The 17,485-nt window shown below is 45.0% G+C and overlaps 1 protein-coding gene across 2 annotated transcripts in view; it reads left to right on the forward strand.

Moving 5' to 3' along the window:
• The first annotated feature begins 476 nt into the window (after window positions 1–476).
• Window positions 477–17,485, forward strand: part of LOC131199149 (uncharacterized) — a 59,450-nt gene continuing 42,441 nt past the window's right edge. For both annotated transcript variants that reach the window (XM_058184575.1, XM_058184584.1), the window contains exons 1-2: window positions 477–760; window positions 5,393–5,503. In XM_058184575.1, the coding sequence (XP_058040558.1) occupies window positions 668–760; window positions 5,393–5,503 (204 nt within the window). In that variant the 5' untranslated portion in view covers window positions 477–667. The remainder of the gene's footprint in view (window positions 761–5,392; window positions 5,504–17,485) is intronic.

A 17,485-nucleotide genomic window follows, 5' to 3' on the forward strand; every position in this document is an offset into this window, starting at 1 on the left:
GGGGAGAGGCGTGGTTTTCATCACAGAAGGGGAGGATAATATTAAACTTTATAGCGCATATACAGCTCAAATGTTAGTTTCATCCTTGCAACAAATTTCAGGGATTTGGGAACCTGCTACAAGTTAATCCGAGAAGATTGCTCTATGCGTGCTTGTACATTGTCTTTCGCTAAGAAGAAAGCAGTCCTATATAAAATGGGATCCCATAAAATTTTATAACGGTGTCTCGCATCTCTCAAAGCCATTCGCTATAAGTTTAATTTCTAGATACAGGTAGCGCTTCTTTGTCCCACCTACAAGCCTCCGGCCAGGCTGACTCTTTTTCTCAGTCCATCACAACAAGAGCAATTGCGTCGCGGGATTGCCATGGGTACGAGCAACACTGAAGCGGACGGATACAGGCCAACCTCCTTTGGAAGGAAAAAATGCATAGGGACAATGAGCCCCCATTTTCATTATGTTTTTAATTTGGCAAAAGTGCTTCCTTCTGCTGTTCTTGATCACCAAAGCGCTAGTCGGAACCTTCAGGCAAGAAAGCTGGAAGGAACTATTTTTTTTTTCTGGCGGAGGGAACTGATCACGGCTTTGGCGTACCACTGCCAGTGAATTTGGCCGTGGCCGGGCAACGAAACAGACTCTGCCCCCGGGACGGGGATGGGTAGGAGGTATGGAGGTGGCGGAGAACGGCGTGAGTCCTTTCCATCTGGGACCGTTGACATCTACGCCTATAGAGTCATCTACCTCGACCCTCCCCACACGGGTGAGTGGAGTTGTAAACTGAGTAGTTGGAAATGAGGACGAAGGGAATCGCCCAGCGCGGTAATGTTTTAGGACTTGAACCTTCGGAATGAACCTCGTGTGTCAGGATTCCACAATATCCCCCCCCCCGAAACGCGGACTATAAATGGAGTGACCTCCAAAAATTAAGTAGCATCGGGTTTAGTTACAGATCTAGGGCTTGGCACATCCCTTTACTGCAGAGGTAAAGAATATGGCCCCAGACAAAACTGTACGGACATTGCCACAACCTCAACAGGAGTCGACTTTGGTTTCAGAGAGAAGTTATGTTTTAGCATAGTAACACATTGAGTGCCACACTAAGCTCCACTGGTTCTAGTTCACCCAAGATTGTTGCCAGCCACAAACTATCCAATTGTTTTTATATAGCTTAGGATATAGTGCTAGCTAGTCTATGGTGGTGCCTGCTTAATTAAGTAGTTACTCCATTATATAAAGACTGATAGTGGGCTTGAGATTAAATTAAACATCTGGCCATCCCAGAGTGTGATTCCATATAGAATTTGACATACCTAAAACCACTAACGTCAATGAATGCAAGAACTCTAGGAACATAAGAGTTTGTTACTTCACTGCATTTTTAAATGAAATCAATAGAGTGTATTCTTGAGAAATTTGTAATCAGTTGGGTGTTACACAACATGCTAATTCAGAAATAAACAGGCAGTTGTGTATGAGTTCTCAATCAATTCAAATCTTTATTGTCAGTGCACAACATATGTGCAATGAGATTGGTTGAACTCCCTCAGGGCACCCCCCCAACACATTACAACTCACAGTGAAGACAGAAAATCCCTAACCCAATAAATCATATTAACAAAACACCCAGTCCTATTGCACCAGTTTGAACATGTTACACATTGCGCTGGCCTTGCAGTCCGTTCTTAGAGTTTATGGATTATCCTGGTTAGTTATGGTTTAACTAAAACCATAATTAATTTATATATTTAATTTATACATATACATAACACACATTATACATAACTTAGTATTATGTATAAGACTGCTAACTTTTGCTAAGAAGATTAATGGAGAGAGGAACTTTTCCTCCCATCAAGTTAGAATGTCAGATTAATTTCAGATAGCTCTTCATTTGCCTTAAGGTCCCAGGTACTCCATATCCTAATCTCAAAACAAAACAAACCTAATAAAAAAACACCTACCCCCAACAAAACTCACTAAGATACTTCATTGTGCCTGAGCTCTTTCATTGGTAGCATGTCTCTAAAAGCAATAACAGTCATAGTGTTATAGAATGTAGTATTGCAAGCTAATTCTGATTGCCAGCTGCTATCAGTTTGGCAGTTCGATTCTTACCGCCTCAAGGTTCTGAGATCTGTAAAATAAGGACCCAAATTGTTGGGGGCAATATGCTGACTCTGTAAACCTCTTAGAGAGGGTTGTGAAGCGGTATATAAGTCTAAGTGCTATTGCTATTACAAACCACAGTGACTAGTCCAAACCCAGACAAATCACATAATTATCTACACAGAACATGCTTATCTGTAGCTACTTTGACTAGTTTATGGCATTTATTCAGATTTTTGGGGTTCTTCATCTACAACCACATGGAGGGAAGTATGCAGTGGAGTACTCCAAGGCTCTGTTTTAGGCCCAGTACTCTTCAACATCTTCATCAATGACTTGGACAAGAGGATAGATGGGGAACTCATCAAATTTGCAGATGACACTGAGCTGGCAGGAATAGCCAACACTCCAGAAGATAGGCTGAAGATACGGAAGGATCTTGACAGACTTGAACATTGGGTGCTATCTAACAAAATAAAATTCAACAGTGAAAAAAGTAAGGTCCTACATTTAGGCAAAAAAACCAAAATGCGCAGGTATCGTATATGTGGTGCCTTGCTCAATAGTAGTAACTGTGAGAGGGATCTTGGAGTCCTAGTGGACAACCATTTAGATATGAGCCAGCAGTATGCAGCAGCTGCCAAAAAAACCAACACAGTTCTGGGCTGCATAAACAGAGGAATAGAATCAAGAACACATGAAGTGTTAATACCACTTTATAATGCTTTGGTAAGGCCACACTTGGAATATTGCATTCAGTTTTGGTCACCATGATGTAAAAAAGATGTTGGGACTCTAGAAAGAGTGCAGAGAAGAGCAACAAAGATGATTAGGGGACTGGAGGCTAAAACATATGAAGAATGGTTGCAGGAACTCGGTATGCCTAGTTTAATGAAAAGAAGAACTAGGGGAGACATGATAGCAGTGTTCCAATATCTCAGGGGTTGCCACAGGGAAGAGGGAATCAAACTATTCCCCAAAGCACCTGAGGGTAGTACAAGAAGCAATGGGTGAAAACTAATCAAGGAGAGAAGCAACTTAGAACTAAGGATAAATTTCCTGACAGTTAGAACAATTAATCAGTGGAACAACTTGCCTGCCGAAGTTGTGAATGCTCCAACACTGGAAATTTTTAAGAAAATGTTGGATAACCATTTGTCTGAAATGGTGTAGGGTTTCCTGCCTGGGCAGGGGGTTGGACTAGAAGACCTCCAAGGTCCCTTCTAACTCTGTTGTTGTTGTTATTAGGTGACGTTGAAATATGAACTACACAGACTGAGTGGGCATGATATCCTCAGAATATTAATTGGCAGGTTTGTTGTTCATTGTGTTGTGAACACAACATAAGCCTGAGAATGATATCATATTAAATTAATGTTTTATTTTAACATAATTTGTGTGAATACAAATGTAGTGTGTTAATAATATATATGGTTTAGCATATAAATTCTATTGAATGTATGTATCTAGGCATATTCAACAAATGTAGTATATAATTATATCAGGTGAATTTTAAATAAATCCTAATTCAAGGTCTCTGAACGATATTTCAAGTTTATGTATTATTTTTCTTGTAATTATTGTAATGTTCAGTTTTTCTGGAGTTTTCTGTCTAGTTTTTCTGCCTAGTCTTTAATTTATTCAAGTATATGTACACATACAGTACTTGTGTGTGTGTGCATCCTTTAATAGTTTAAAAGAAATTTGTAAGTTTTAATATATTGTTTTATAAACTTAACAAAAACAAATTAATGGCCTGTGCTTCAGCAATAATATTGCACTGAGAGGCAAGCAAAATCTATGTTTACCAAACATATTGTATGTACAATTAAGAGGAGCTGATAGCTGATTTTAGCCTAGTGCAGAGATTCTCAAACTTAATGGTATAAAGAAACTCTAAAATGATAAATGAAAATGTATATTTCCTTCCACAAAGCTTCAGTAATAAAAATAAAGGGATGCAGTGAAAAAAAGGAACTTAAATATACAGAAGACTAAATTAATAACAAGTACAGCAACTAGTGTTCCAGTATTTGAGAGGCTGCCACAGAGAAGAGGGGATCAAATTATTCTCCAAAGCACCAGAGGGCAGGACAAGAAACAATGGTTGGAGACTAACCAAAGAGAGAAGCAACCTGGAATTAAGGGGAAAGATCCTAACAGTGAGGACAATTAACCAGTGGAACAGCTTGCTTTCAGAAATCGTGGCCACTCCATCACTGGAGGTTTTTAAGAAGAGATTACACAGTTCACTTGTCTGAAATGGTATAGGTTCTCCTGCTTGAGCAGGGAGTTGGACTAGAAGACCTCCAAGGTCCTTTCCAGCTTCTATTCTATTCTATTCTATTCTATTCTATTCTATTCTATTCTATTCTATTCTATTCTATTCTATTCTATTCTGCAAAAAAAGAGTATTGTTGGTTTTGAACTTGTTGGAAAAGACGCCTGAGAATACCTTGGATAGGCGAGTAAATAAACAAATGGATCATCAAACAAATCAGTCCAAAGTTCTCAGTTGAGGAATAATTTGTTATTATTCACGTGAAGATATAGCTCACTTGAGAGGTTTGTAATACTGAGAAAGGTGAAAAGAAAAAAAAAGGGGTGGGGAAGGACATCTACAGCAAAGTGGATGGACTCATTTTTAGTGCAAATCATTGGAAGATCTGAAGGACTAGATTGGAGATTAGACAGAGAAGTCAAATTTATACCTGAAAAGAAGCTGTTCAGATCACATTCATATTGTTGCCAAGTAAATGACATGGACATAATCAATGTAGACAACAAACGTTGACTTCAACTCAAGGAAAACATTATTAGTACCACATGAGTTTATGGTGAGGTGAGGGGGAATTTTGTACATACAGTGCCTGAAGGAATAAAACCTCAACTCCTTTCCCACTTTTTTTGTCATCTAGAAGGAGCATTGAATGGCTCATAGTCATTATTGCATCTTCCCAGCATTTCTAGTTTAGCAGAAGTGAAGTTATTGCAGATACAGCAGAGATCGGTTTATTCAGTTTCTGCTCAAAACTTTAAACAAGCAGGAACTAAGAAAATTACAGTAATTAAGTGCCTTCTTTTTTTAATAAAAGTATTTTGTGTTTAGTTTTTTCTTCACATTGCATAATTTAGAACATTTTTGAAATTTTCATTCGGGCTTGGAGATGAGAGAAGTGGATGGAATAATTGCAGTGTAGAAGCATTTGTTACAGGTTGGTTTGTAAAATGCCTATTCTACAATGCACTTTTTTAAAAATGGTTTTTTTAATGTTTTGTTTTTCAGGCTGATTCCTTGTCATCTGAAAATAGTGACAGTTCAGGAGAAGACTGGCTCATAAAAGTTCGTTGTCCAGGAGCAAGGCATCGATACAGTAAACGAGCTCATGCAAAAAAGGTTAATATTACAATATTATTAATTTAATTAATTAATCAATTAAACATGGTTAAAATTTGTTAAGAGAATAGTGACCCTTTAGAATGCTGGGTGGTATAGTAGTTTTAATGTAAAACCTATATATCCATGATGGCAAACCTATGGCACGCGTGCCACAGGTGGCACGCAGAGCCATATCTGTGGGCACGCAAGTGTTGCCCTAGCTCAGATCCAGCATGCATGTGTGTGCCGGCCAGCTGTTTTTTGGGCCTGACGGGCCCACTGGAAGTCTGGAAACAGTCCGTTTCTGGCCTCTGGAGGGCCTCCAGGGAGGTGGGGAAGGCTGTTTTCACCCTCCCCAGGCTCCAAGAAAGCCTCTGGAGCCTGGAGAAGGTGAAAAACAGGGGGGTTGGGGCGTGGGGGCATTGAATTATGGGTATGGGCACACACATGCACCCCTGCATGATCCCCGCTTTTGGCACTCGATGGCAAAAAGGTTAGCCATCACTGCTATATATCCAGCTATTCAGTTGATCCAAGAAAGAATTTTGTGGAAGTTCTTATTCTATTGCTGTTTTTCACTTCCCACCTTAAGTAAATTAGTCACATGACATTAACACTCAACATGTAGAGAAGATACAGAATTATTTCCTGCTATATTTTGGTATTTTGCTTGTGACAGCAGTTCAGGATGGAAGATGAATATAATATGCATTGATACACATCTACACAAATCCCAAAAGTATTACACAGCATCTAAAAACTTTTAGGGACTCATCCCAATTTTGCTTGACAAAAATTGAAAATTGCAGGATGACTGGCCTCGCACATATGTGCTAGTTGTTCTCAACTCTAGGGGGTGTTGCTCATCTCCGTTTCAAAGCTGAAGAGCCAGCACTGTCCAAAGACATCTCCATGGTCATGTGGCCGGCATGACTAAATGCCAAAGGCACATGGAACGCTATTACCTTCCCACCAAAGGTGGTCCCTATTTTTCTACTTGCATTTTTTACATGCTTTCTAACTGCTAGGTTGGCAGAAGCTGGGACAAGTAACAGAAGCTCACCCTATTACATGGCCCTAGGGATTCGAACCACTGAACTGCCGACTTTTCGATCGACAAGCTCAGTGTCTTAGCCACTGAGCCACTGCATCCCTTTGGTAGGGTATAGGGAGGATATAGTTAGAAATGACTTAATTTACTAAAATTATTTGAGTAATATGCATACTTGGGAACATTAAAAATCAGAAGAAGAATGCCAGCAACTAGGCAAGCACTAGTTACCATATTTTTTGGAGTATAAGACGCATTTCCCTCCCCTAAAAGAGGGTGAAAAAGAGGCGTCTTATACACCAAATGTAGCCCCGCCTACCCTGAAGCCCTCATCCTTGGGCCATTTTCAGCCTCCGCACATCACGTTTTAGACCTGTTCCAGGCTGCAGGGATTGCCACAGACCATTGCCTACTCTGTGCCTCACCTTTTTGGCTTCTGTGCCTTGCGTTTTCAGCCTCCAAATGCTCCATTTTACACCTGTTCAAGGATGCGGGGATCACCAGAGCACATCGCCACCAATTGCCATCTCTGTGTATCATGTTTTCGGCCTCTGTGGATCGCGTTTTCAGCCTCTGCATGTCCTGTTTTTGGCCTCTGCGCATTGCATTTTCAGGCAGTTCCAGGCAGTGGGGAGTGTTGGTGTTGGCATTCAGCATTCGGAGGCTGAAAATGCGAGGTACAGAGTCCAAAAACATGAGGCATGGAGGTGATGATGGTCTATGGCAATCCCTGCAGCCCAGAGGTGGGTTGCTACTGATTTGGACTGGTTCGGGAGAACTGTTAGCGGAAATTTGGCATGTGTCAGCTTTGGAAGCCATACTAGGCCGAAGGCTTCTACACGCATGGTTCTCCAAACCAGTAGTGACCTCTAGCTGGCCATGCCCCTGAACCGGTTCCTGATCCCCACTCGCTCACCCTGCCCACCCAATGCTCGCTCGCCCTACCTGCCTGCCCGCCCAACTCAGCCATTACTTGCAGAATCTAGCCACATACTTCTGCTCACTACTCCTGGCAAAGGTAAGGCCGAAGGGCACGGGCCGGCGGGTGGGCAGAGGAGGGAGAGCTGGTGGAGGGGTGATACCAGCAGCGGGTAGTGGACCGATGTGCATGGGGAGGGAGGGGAGCACACTGGAGCTCTTCCCGTGCGTTTCCCCCAGCCGGTTTGGCCTGCGAGGGAAGCACACGGGAGATCCTAGCTGCAGTTTATTCGTGAGCAACATTGGCCAGGAGAGGCAGGGAGAAAGGCCAATGGTGCTCATGAATAAACTGAGGCTCCTAACGGGGGGTTGAGCCTCCCTGCCCACAACATCTTCATCTGAGGGCATCGCTGGTAGCCATTTCCTGTGCCTCCTGTCCCATGCTCTTCCCGCTGCTGCTTGGCCTCCTCGATGCACAGAGGCAGGAGGCGGCAGTTTCTTTCACTGCCTGCAAGCTGCTGCCTGCGAACAGCAGAGCGAGTAAGCCAGTGATCTGCTGGCTGCCTCTAATCTGCAGTTTACTCATGGGCAAGTTTACTCATGAGCACGGTGCTCACGAGTAAACTGCAGATTACAGGTAGCCGGCAGATTGCTGGCTTACTCGCTCTGATGCTCCCCTGGCAGAGCGCAGACTGGCAGCTGTGGGTCATCTTTCAGCAGTTGTGTGTAGGGAAAAATATTGCAAAGTAAAGAAAAACTTTTCCTAAGTGCGAGAAGTTAATTGCCTCGCACTCACAAGAAGTTTTTCTTTACTGTGGCAAAGTGTTTCCCTGCACGCAACAGCTGAAAGACGACCTGGAGCTTCCACTCTTCGGTAAAATGTGCGTCTCGTAGTGGGGCGCAATTTGGGGTGGCAGGTGGGGCAGAGGATGTGGGGGGCTCGGCAAATTTTGCAGCTGCATGGCTACAGAGGTTGCCAGGCCGGCTCCCCTCTCCCTGCCGGCCAGCGCTTCCCGAAGCTTCCAGCGTTGCATGCAGCCGCTGTGCTGGGACTGATAGGGGCAGCAGCAGCCCTCTCCTGTCTTTTTTCAGCTGGGCGGTGAAAAAAAGGAGGGGGACTTCACAAACAAAAGAGAACTATCTCTTTTGGTACTGGAACCAAAGCTAAAAGAAACTGGTGGGGAGAAAAAGAGGGAGGGTAGGAAGAGGGAAAGGGCAATTTTTTCATTGTTTTAACTCCGTAACATCCTTCCCAGCTACTGCTTTCTCTGCTCAGCAGCAGAGCTTTTTTTTTTAAGGTTAGTCCCCTTCTTCCTAGGAGAGAGAAGAGCAGGGGTGGGGAGAGAGAAAGAAGGCGGCACGGGATAGTGAGAGGTGGGAGCGGGGGTCCTCTTAGTCCCGGCCAATTGCTGCTTCCTTGGGTCCCCTTAACTTTTCAGTCCCAGAAAGTGGCTGAAAAATGCCCCCCTCCTGTTTTGCAGCCATGCACCATTTTCTGTCCTTGCCTCCTTCCTGTTTTCATTTGGTTTTCCCTCCCACCCTGAAAGGAGTTTCAAGCAAAATGAAGCGGCGGTTGGGGGGGGGGAGAAGGATCCGGGAGTGGGTAGGGAAGGGATTGGGAAGAATGAGAACAAGGAGGGCTTCCCGGCTCAGGGAAGGCTCGGAGTCTGGAATCCAGAGTGCGCCTTTCCCCTTTTCTCTTGTGGCACTTTTATTTCCACACACACCCCAGTCCCCTCTCTTTCCCTAAAAACGGAGCTCTTGGTCCAAAGCAGGTGGTGTATAACAAAAGCAAGATTTAAAGGCACAAAGTTGAGGTAGTTTGCAAGGAAAACAAGTACTGTCAAGGTTCATTGCAAGCCATACTAGTATTCCAAACTAATGCGTCTTAATGTCTGGTTAAAATGGGTAGTACTTCCATTTAAAGAAGAAAAGCATAGCTCAGACTATTGCTATGATTTTTTGCTCCTATATTCTGTTGTTTGGGTATAAATTTTGTTAATGTAGAAATTTTACTTACAGCCTATTAAACAACGGACCTAGCTGTCTGCCTGCAATCGTGTATCTATTAGGAGTAAATCCCATTGAAAGAGAGTAGCCTTACTGCCAAGTAAACATGCATAGGTTTTACGTAGTTGAGAGATAAGGTATTGATTAGTAACTGGTGTGTTATAGAGAGAAATGAGAACTTCTGTAACAACAGATGCTTTGTGCCCAGACCAGGTGTGTGTGTATGTGTGTGAGAGAGAGAGAGAGAGAGACAAAGAGAAAGAAAGAGAAAGAAAGAGGAAGTGTGTGTGTGTGAGAGAGAGAAAGAGAGAGAGAGAGAAGAAAGAAAGAAAGAAAGAAAGAGAGAGAAAGAAAAAAAGAAAGAAAGAAAGAAAAAAGAAAGAGGAAGGGAGATAAATGAGAAAGAGACAGAAAGAACGGTGGGGAGGTAGGAAAGAGGAGAAGAGGAAGGAAGAGGGGTAGAAGAAGGAGAAGGAAGGTATAGGGTGGAGGGAGGAGAGGATGTAGATAAGAGAAGGAGAGGAAGGTCTGGAAAGTAGAAGGTAGAAGAGGGAAGAGTGTTAAAAAGGGGGGTGGTGACTGGGCAGGCCCGACTAATTGTATATAACTGTACATTGAATGAGATGTTTGACATGATTGTAAAAATAAAACTTTTTTATGGAGAGAAAGAGACAGAAAGAAAAAGAAAGAAAGAGGAAGGAAGGGAGAGAGACAAGAAAGAAAGAAAGAGAGAAAGAAAGAAAAAGGGAAGGAGGGACAGAGAGAAGAGGAAGGAAGGGAGAGACAGAGAAAAAAAACTCTGTGTTATTATTTTTAATTGTTCCATTAGTTATCATGTGTTAATATTTTACGCTGTCCCTACACCTAGAGTGATTTTACTGCCTTCCTTTTGCCTAGGGTTACCACATATATTTCAGAGATTTACATGCAGTCAGTGTCTGTAGTCCACAGCATAAATATGTGTGTGTTTATTTTGTACATCAGATTACATAAATTTATTTATTTATTTATTTATTTATTTAATTTGATTTTTATACCGCCCTTCTCCCGAAGGACTCAGGGCGGTGTACAGATAAAACCAGCAATACAAATATACAAGTTAAAATTCATATTAATATGCTATTCCTGGTATGTGATATTTTGTATACATACAGAGAAAGAAGCACTCTTGTCATCTTTGACTTTTAGGCTTGCTGTCAAACATCAGCCATAATACTAATTACTGTTTTGAACAATATGCAGGTTGTATGCCTGTCCTACAGTTTCCTTTCATTATATCCAATTTATATAGTTATTACATGCTTATACTCATATATATGCTTATATGTTGTATGATTGCTTCATGCTTATGCTTATGTATGCTGTTATGACAAATAAAATAAATAAATAAATAAATAAATGGCTATTTTATATGTGCAATTATGACTGAAATATTTCTGTACCTATATGGGTTCTCTCTGTCAGGAAGTTCTCCTTAGTTTTAGGTTGCTTCTCTCTTTATTCAGTTTCCATCCACTGCTTCTTGTTTTGCTTCTGGTGCTTTGGAAAATACATTGCCCCCCCTTCTTTCTGGCAGCCCCTTAAAAGCCTGTTACCTATTACACTCTTGGGCAAAGCATGTGAGCCATTTCCTCCTTTCAATGGTCCATGAAAGTGCATCTATAGTATGTAGATAATAAAGTTGAAAAAAGGTGAACAACATTTTTACAGAACTATAGTGTCAGTTTTGGAAGACAATTTTCTTTTTGCTTCTTAACTGCCACATATTTTAGCTGGGGAAGTTGGGAGGGGGTTGTTGTTGGAGCGATAGGAAGTTAGTCATAACAACATTCCATATTCAAGGACTTTTGCCTGCGTCTGATGTAGACTGCCTGAAGATTGTATCCAATTGAGTGGGAAGAGTTGATTGGACAACGTGATGAACTTGTAGCTTTGGGGCAGGGTTGTGAACTATCAACTGGATGTGGAAAACCTGGAAGCTTTCAGTTTTGGGTTTTCCCAGCTGTGCCAACATGACATCTCTAATAAATTGGAACTTCGAGGAACCTCAAGCCTCAGAGCTTTATTTCGTTGGGGGTGTTCCTTAGAACCCTGACATATAGATAGGTTGAGACTGGGTGTGACAAGGCTGGGAGGGGAGGGGCCAGGTGAGGCACCCCTTGACATGAGTGACATTGAGTTGGCCACGCTCACCCAGTCACATGACCATCAAGCCACGCCTACAAAAACAAGCCATGCCCACAGAATCGGTAGTAAAAAAATTTAGAACCCACCCCTGCTGCAGCCTGGAACAGCTGATTGGGGGTATTCCGGGAGGCCGATCCACCCGCCAATCAGCTGCTCATGCTGAATCAGGCTGCAATAATGTGCTGAAGCTGACCTGGGTGTTTGCTGTTTGCTGCAAGAATGCTAGCCAGATGAATACTGATGGATGCTGGTAGGCAGAGGCAGAGTGTTTTTTTCTTATTTTCCTCCCCAAAAACTAAGGTGCATCTTATACTCCGAAAAATACAGTACTTCAACAGAAATTTGACTTAAAACTGCATCTTCAATTCAGAAGCTGTGTAAGGGACTTTGTTTTCATACTCGTTATGGTAGAGTTCACAGCCACCCTTGATTTATATGATAAATATTCAATGAAAAAGCTTGGACAACTTTGCCTGGATTATATGTATTATATTCTGTGGGTTCCGTAATAATTGAGGCTCCACAGATGTTCACACATAACGTTTATTTTAACTCACAGAGACCAGCAACAACCAGAAGAGCAGGCCTGCTTTGACAGCCCTTTTATATTCAGCTGTCAAAAGCGGGAGCCAATCAGAACAGAACAAGAAACCATCTCCACCACTAGGGGCCGCCACTGCCGGTGCAGGACATAACACTTCTTTCCCCCTAGCTTGCGCAATCGTAATCCTGGAGATATGCTGGGCGCCGCTTGATTCGGCTGGACCTTCGTGGCTCCGTTGTAGCCATGGTCACTGGCTGGCCCAACTCCTCAGCCTCTTCTGTGGGGGACGTCTCCGGCCCAGGGACCCTTAGCCCCTCCACCGGCAGAGCAGACAAGGCTTCCTCTTGGTTATCAGGTACAGGGGCTGGGCGTCTTATTCCCTTGTAGCTTAGCTCCTCTGCCCGGGATGATTGGGTTGGGCTACCTCCTGGCTCTTCCTGAGTGCCCCACTCTGGCAGCTGCCAGTCCCCAACCTGACGCCGGGCCCTGAGCTGGTCACAATGTCTGCGCCACACTCTACCCTCATCCAATTCGACCCTGTATGAGCACGGGCCGGTGATTCCCATGATCTTTCCTGGGAACCATAGGGGGTGGCCGCTGTAATTCCAGGCATACACCGCCTCCCCCAAATCAAATCTCCTGTTTGCCCCCATGGAGTCCAATGGCTGACTAGGTGAGTATTGGGGGTGCAATCTATCAAGTGTGGTCCTCAAACGCCTGCCCATGAGTAACTCTGCTGGGCTCTTATTCGTAAGTGGGCACGGCGTGGAATGCTGCCCCAGGAGGTACTCATCCAACCTCTCCTGCCAGCCCCCTGGGCCCGACCTGGCCAATGCCTCTTTCACTGACCGGACTGCTCGTTCTGCCCGGCCATTACTGGCCGGATGAAACGGGGAAATGAGAGCATGGCGTATTCCTAGGCCCGCTAAGAATGACTCAAACTGGGCGGACGTTAGCTGTGGCCCGTTGTCCGAGACCACAAGGTCGGGTAACCCATGGGTTACAAACAACCGTCGCAAAGTTCTAATGACGGCTTCTGAAGTGGTGGAATGCATTAGTGCGATTTCCACCCACTTCGAGAAAGCATTGACGACCACTAAGAATACTTGCCCCTGGTACGGCCCCACAAAATCTATATGGATGCGGGACCAAGGACCCCTAGGCTCCTCCCACTCTCTAGGGGGAGACTTAGGTGGCAGCGGTCTTGTCTCCTGACACTGGTGACAGGCCGACACACAGGCCTCTATGTCTTTATCTAGTCCTGGCCACCACAGGTAGCTCCTACCCAGGGCCTTCATCCTAACAATGCCCGGGTGACCCCTGTGAAGTGTCCCTAGAATGGACTGTCGGAGGGGGGGCGGAACTACAACCCTATGCCCCCAGAGGAGGCAACCCTGTTGGGTAGAGAGCTCGTGCTGCCTTCGCTTATAAGGCTGCAATTCAGGGCTGACAGGACCCTGGGGCCATCCACGGAGAACCCAATCAAGAACTTTTGAGATGACTCTGTCCAAGCCAGACATTCTAGCAATGTCACAAGCAGTAACGGGAAAGGCGGAACCGTCAATCAGAAAAACATGGGATGCTGGAGCCGGGTCTTCCACCTTGGACATCAATGGGCAACGGTTCAGCGCATCAGCATGGCCCAAATGTTTCCCAGGCCTATAGACCAGGGAATAGGAATAAGCTGCCAGGAACACCGACCATCTGGTCATTCTTGGTGATAGTACTTGTGGAGTCTGTCTATCCCCAGCCAAAATCCCCAACAGCGGCTTGTGATCGGTAACAAGTTCAAACGGGCGACCGTAGAGATACTCATGGAACTGCTTGACCCCCACGACCAACGCCAATGCTTCTTTATCCAACTGCGAGTAGTTGCGTTCCGCGGCAGCCAAGGTTCGAGAAAAGAATGCAATCGGGGCTTCCGACCCGTTGGGCAGCCGATGACTCAACACAGTGCCAACCCCATACTGAGACGCATCGAAGGAGAGGACAAGCGGCAGGTTTTCGTTGAACTGTGTAAGAACTGCGTTAGACACCAAGAGTTGCTTGACAGCCTGGAAAGCAGCAGCAGCATTCGCATTCCAAACCCACGGGGACCTGCTATCCAACAGGCGGTGGAGAGGCTCTGCAACCGAAGCCTTGTGTGGCAGAAAGATTGCGTAAAAGTTTAAGAGCCCCAGGAATGCCTGTAACTCTGACTTGTTGCGGGGTGTCGGCGCATCAAGGATTGCCTTGGTCTTGGCCGTAGTGGGGTGTAAACCCGACCTATCCACTAGGAACCCTAGGAATTCTACCTGGGGCACAGCAACTACACACTTGCTTTTCTTAACTTTGAGCCCCACATCCCTGAACTTAACTAGCACCTGGCGTAGTCTGGACATCAGTTCCGGAGTGCTTGCTGCCGAAACCAACACGTCGTCGAAATACGGCACTACCCCGGGTATTCCGTGGAGTAGGCGTTCCATGAGGCATTGGAACAACCCCGGGGCCACACTGACGCCAAATTGGAGGCGGCGGCACTTGAACGCCCCTCGGTGAGTGACAATCGTCTGTGCTGCTGCTGTGGACTCATCCACAGGCAATTGTTGGTATGCCTGTGCTAAGTCAAGCCTCGCGAAGATGGATCCTTGCCCCAAGGAGTGCAGCAGATGCTGCACCACTGGCACTGGATATGCATGGGCTTGTAATGCTCGATTAATGGTTGCCCTATAGTCCACGCAGATGCGGATTGAACCATCCGCCTTAATGGGAGTCACAATGGGGGTCTCCCATTGGGCATAATCTACTGGTTCTAAAACGCCCTGGGCAATGAGTTTGTCCAATTCTGCATCCACCCTAGGCTTCAGGGCAAATGGCACCCGGCGCGGTTTTAATCTGCGCGGCACCACCCTAGGGTCTAAGTTAAATGAAACAGGCATTCCGGTATATTTTCCCAACTGGCCATCGAACACAGTGGGAAATTCCCTGACCAGTGTATCCAGCTGACTAGCTCCAATCGAGTTAACACCCTGAATAGTCAAACCCAGGGCTTCGAACCAATTAAGCCCCAGAAGACTAGGCAATGAGCCATCTACAACTACCAGTGATAGGCGGCCTACAAATTTCTTGAATTGTACCCTGAATTTCCCACTACCCACAATGGGAATTGGCTGTCCCTGATAGTCTTTTAATAACAGCGCACAAGGCTTCAGACGCTTCTTAGCGATAGTAGGCACCAGACGCTTTATCGTGCTCCAGGAGACTATGGAAGTTGCAGATCCGGTATCAACTTCCATCAAGCATGGCCGCCCTTCGATCAGGACGGAAATTCGGATTTTCTGCTGGACCGGTTCCTCAGATCGCCACCTGATCCCTGTTCCTCGCATCTCATCACGGAAAATGGCATAGCAGTCATCCTGCGGCCTCCTGGATCTCAGGTGAGGTCGTCTTCCAAGAGAAGGGCCGGCTGACGGACCCTTTTGTGGAACCCTCTCAGGCTGGACCGATCGGCAAACCCGGGCAATATGGCCCCGTCGGCCACAACGGCGGCAAATTGTGTCTTTGAAATTACAGGCGGCTCGCATATGATTTCTCCCACACCCAAAACAGCCAGTCAGAGGGAGGCTATCTCCCGCATGAGTATTTGGTTTCTTAACCTCTTTAAGGCGATGGACAGCGTCTTCCTCCTCCTCCTCCTCATATAGTGGATCAGCTTTGTTGAAATGAATTGTTGCTCCTTTCGCTATCTGTGGGCTCTGCCCTCGAAGCATATCAGCTAATGAGAGGGTGGCCAGCTCTGAGGCACATGCCTCATCTAATGCCATCTGAAATGTGAGGTCCTGCTTAGCGATGAGACGCCGCTTGAGGCGTTCATCCCGGACACCGCTGACGAGCCGGTCCAAAAGGTAATCATCCAGATCAACAAATTCACAATGGCGCGCCACTTTACGTAAAGCGGCTACATACTGGTTTATCGATTCCCCCTCAGCCTGATCCCTATGGTAAAACAGCTGCCGCCGGGCGATTCTGGAGGGTGTCGAGGCGTAATGTCTTTTTAATTTAGCCATGAAGTCATCTCAAGTCCCTGCATGAATTGACTGGGGGGCCATCAATGTCATGGCTGTCTCGAACATTTCTGCCCCACAGAAACCCAGGAAATAAGCACGCTTCCTTTCACTAGATATGTTTGTGTATTCATTGGCAATAAGAAAGCATTCAAAACGGGCTACAAATGCCTCCCACGATTCGGTCACTGGGTTAAAAGGCACAAAGTTCTGAGGCGATGCCATGGTTTGCTCTGTAGGCCAGGGATCTGAATAGCTCTGAGGAGAAATTCACACTTTGGCTCGCTCAGCAGCTCAGCAACTCACGTACTTTCCTCAGTCCTCGTCGCCAATATATTATTCTGTGGGTTCCGTAATAATTGAGGCTCCACAGATGTTCACACATAACGTTTATTTTAACTCACAGAGACCAGTAACAACCAGAAGAGCAGGCCTGCTTTGACAGCCCTTTTATATTCAGCTGTCAAAAGCGGGAGCCAATCAGAACAGAACAAGAAACCATCTCCACCACTAGGGGCCACCACTGCCGGTGCAGGACATAACAATATGTTTTTTGGGATCATATCCTCAATATGTTAAATTAGCATAAGAGTTATGCTAGTTTTTAACTAACATCACTTTTCAAAAGTTGAATCTTTCCTTCTGTCAAGGGACTGTAGTTACCAATTTTATGTGCAACTAGTTCCTAGAAACAGGCTTACTTCTTTAAAGGTAAAGGTAAAGGTTCCCCTCGCACATATGTGCTAGTCGTTGCTGACTCTAGGGGGCGGTGCTCATCTCCGTTTCAAAGCCGAAGAGCCAGCACTGTCCGAAGATGTCTCCATGGTCATGTGGCTGGCATGACTCAACGCCAAAGGCTCACAGAACGCTGTTACCTTCCCACCAAATTTCTACCTGCATTTTTACGTGCTTTTGAAACTGCTAGGTTGGCAGAAGCTGGGACAAGTAACGGGAACACACCCCGTTACACGGCAGCACTAGGGATTCGAACCGCTAAGCTGCCGACCTTTCGATCAACAAGCTCAACGTCCTAGCCCCTGAGCCACCGCGTCCCCCTTCCTTCCTTCTTTATATCATAACAAATTTATCTCTTTATATCATAATATCATAACATAATTTATTAAATTATAAATTTATAATTTATAAATAAATTATAAATTTATTTAAATTTATAATTTAAATATATAATAAATAATAATAAAAAAGAAAAGAAGAGAAGCAATACCAACTTCACATATTACTTCTTC

The sequence above is a fragment of the Ahaetulla prasina genome, chromosome 1 (genome assembly GCF_028640845.1).
Source record: "Ahaetulla prasina isolate Xishuangbanna chromosome 1, ASM2864084v1, whole genome shotgun sequence".
Classification (NCBI taxonomy): Eukaryota; Metazoa; Chordata; class Lepidosauria; order Squamata; family Colubridae; genus Ahaetulla; species Ahaetulla prasina.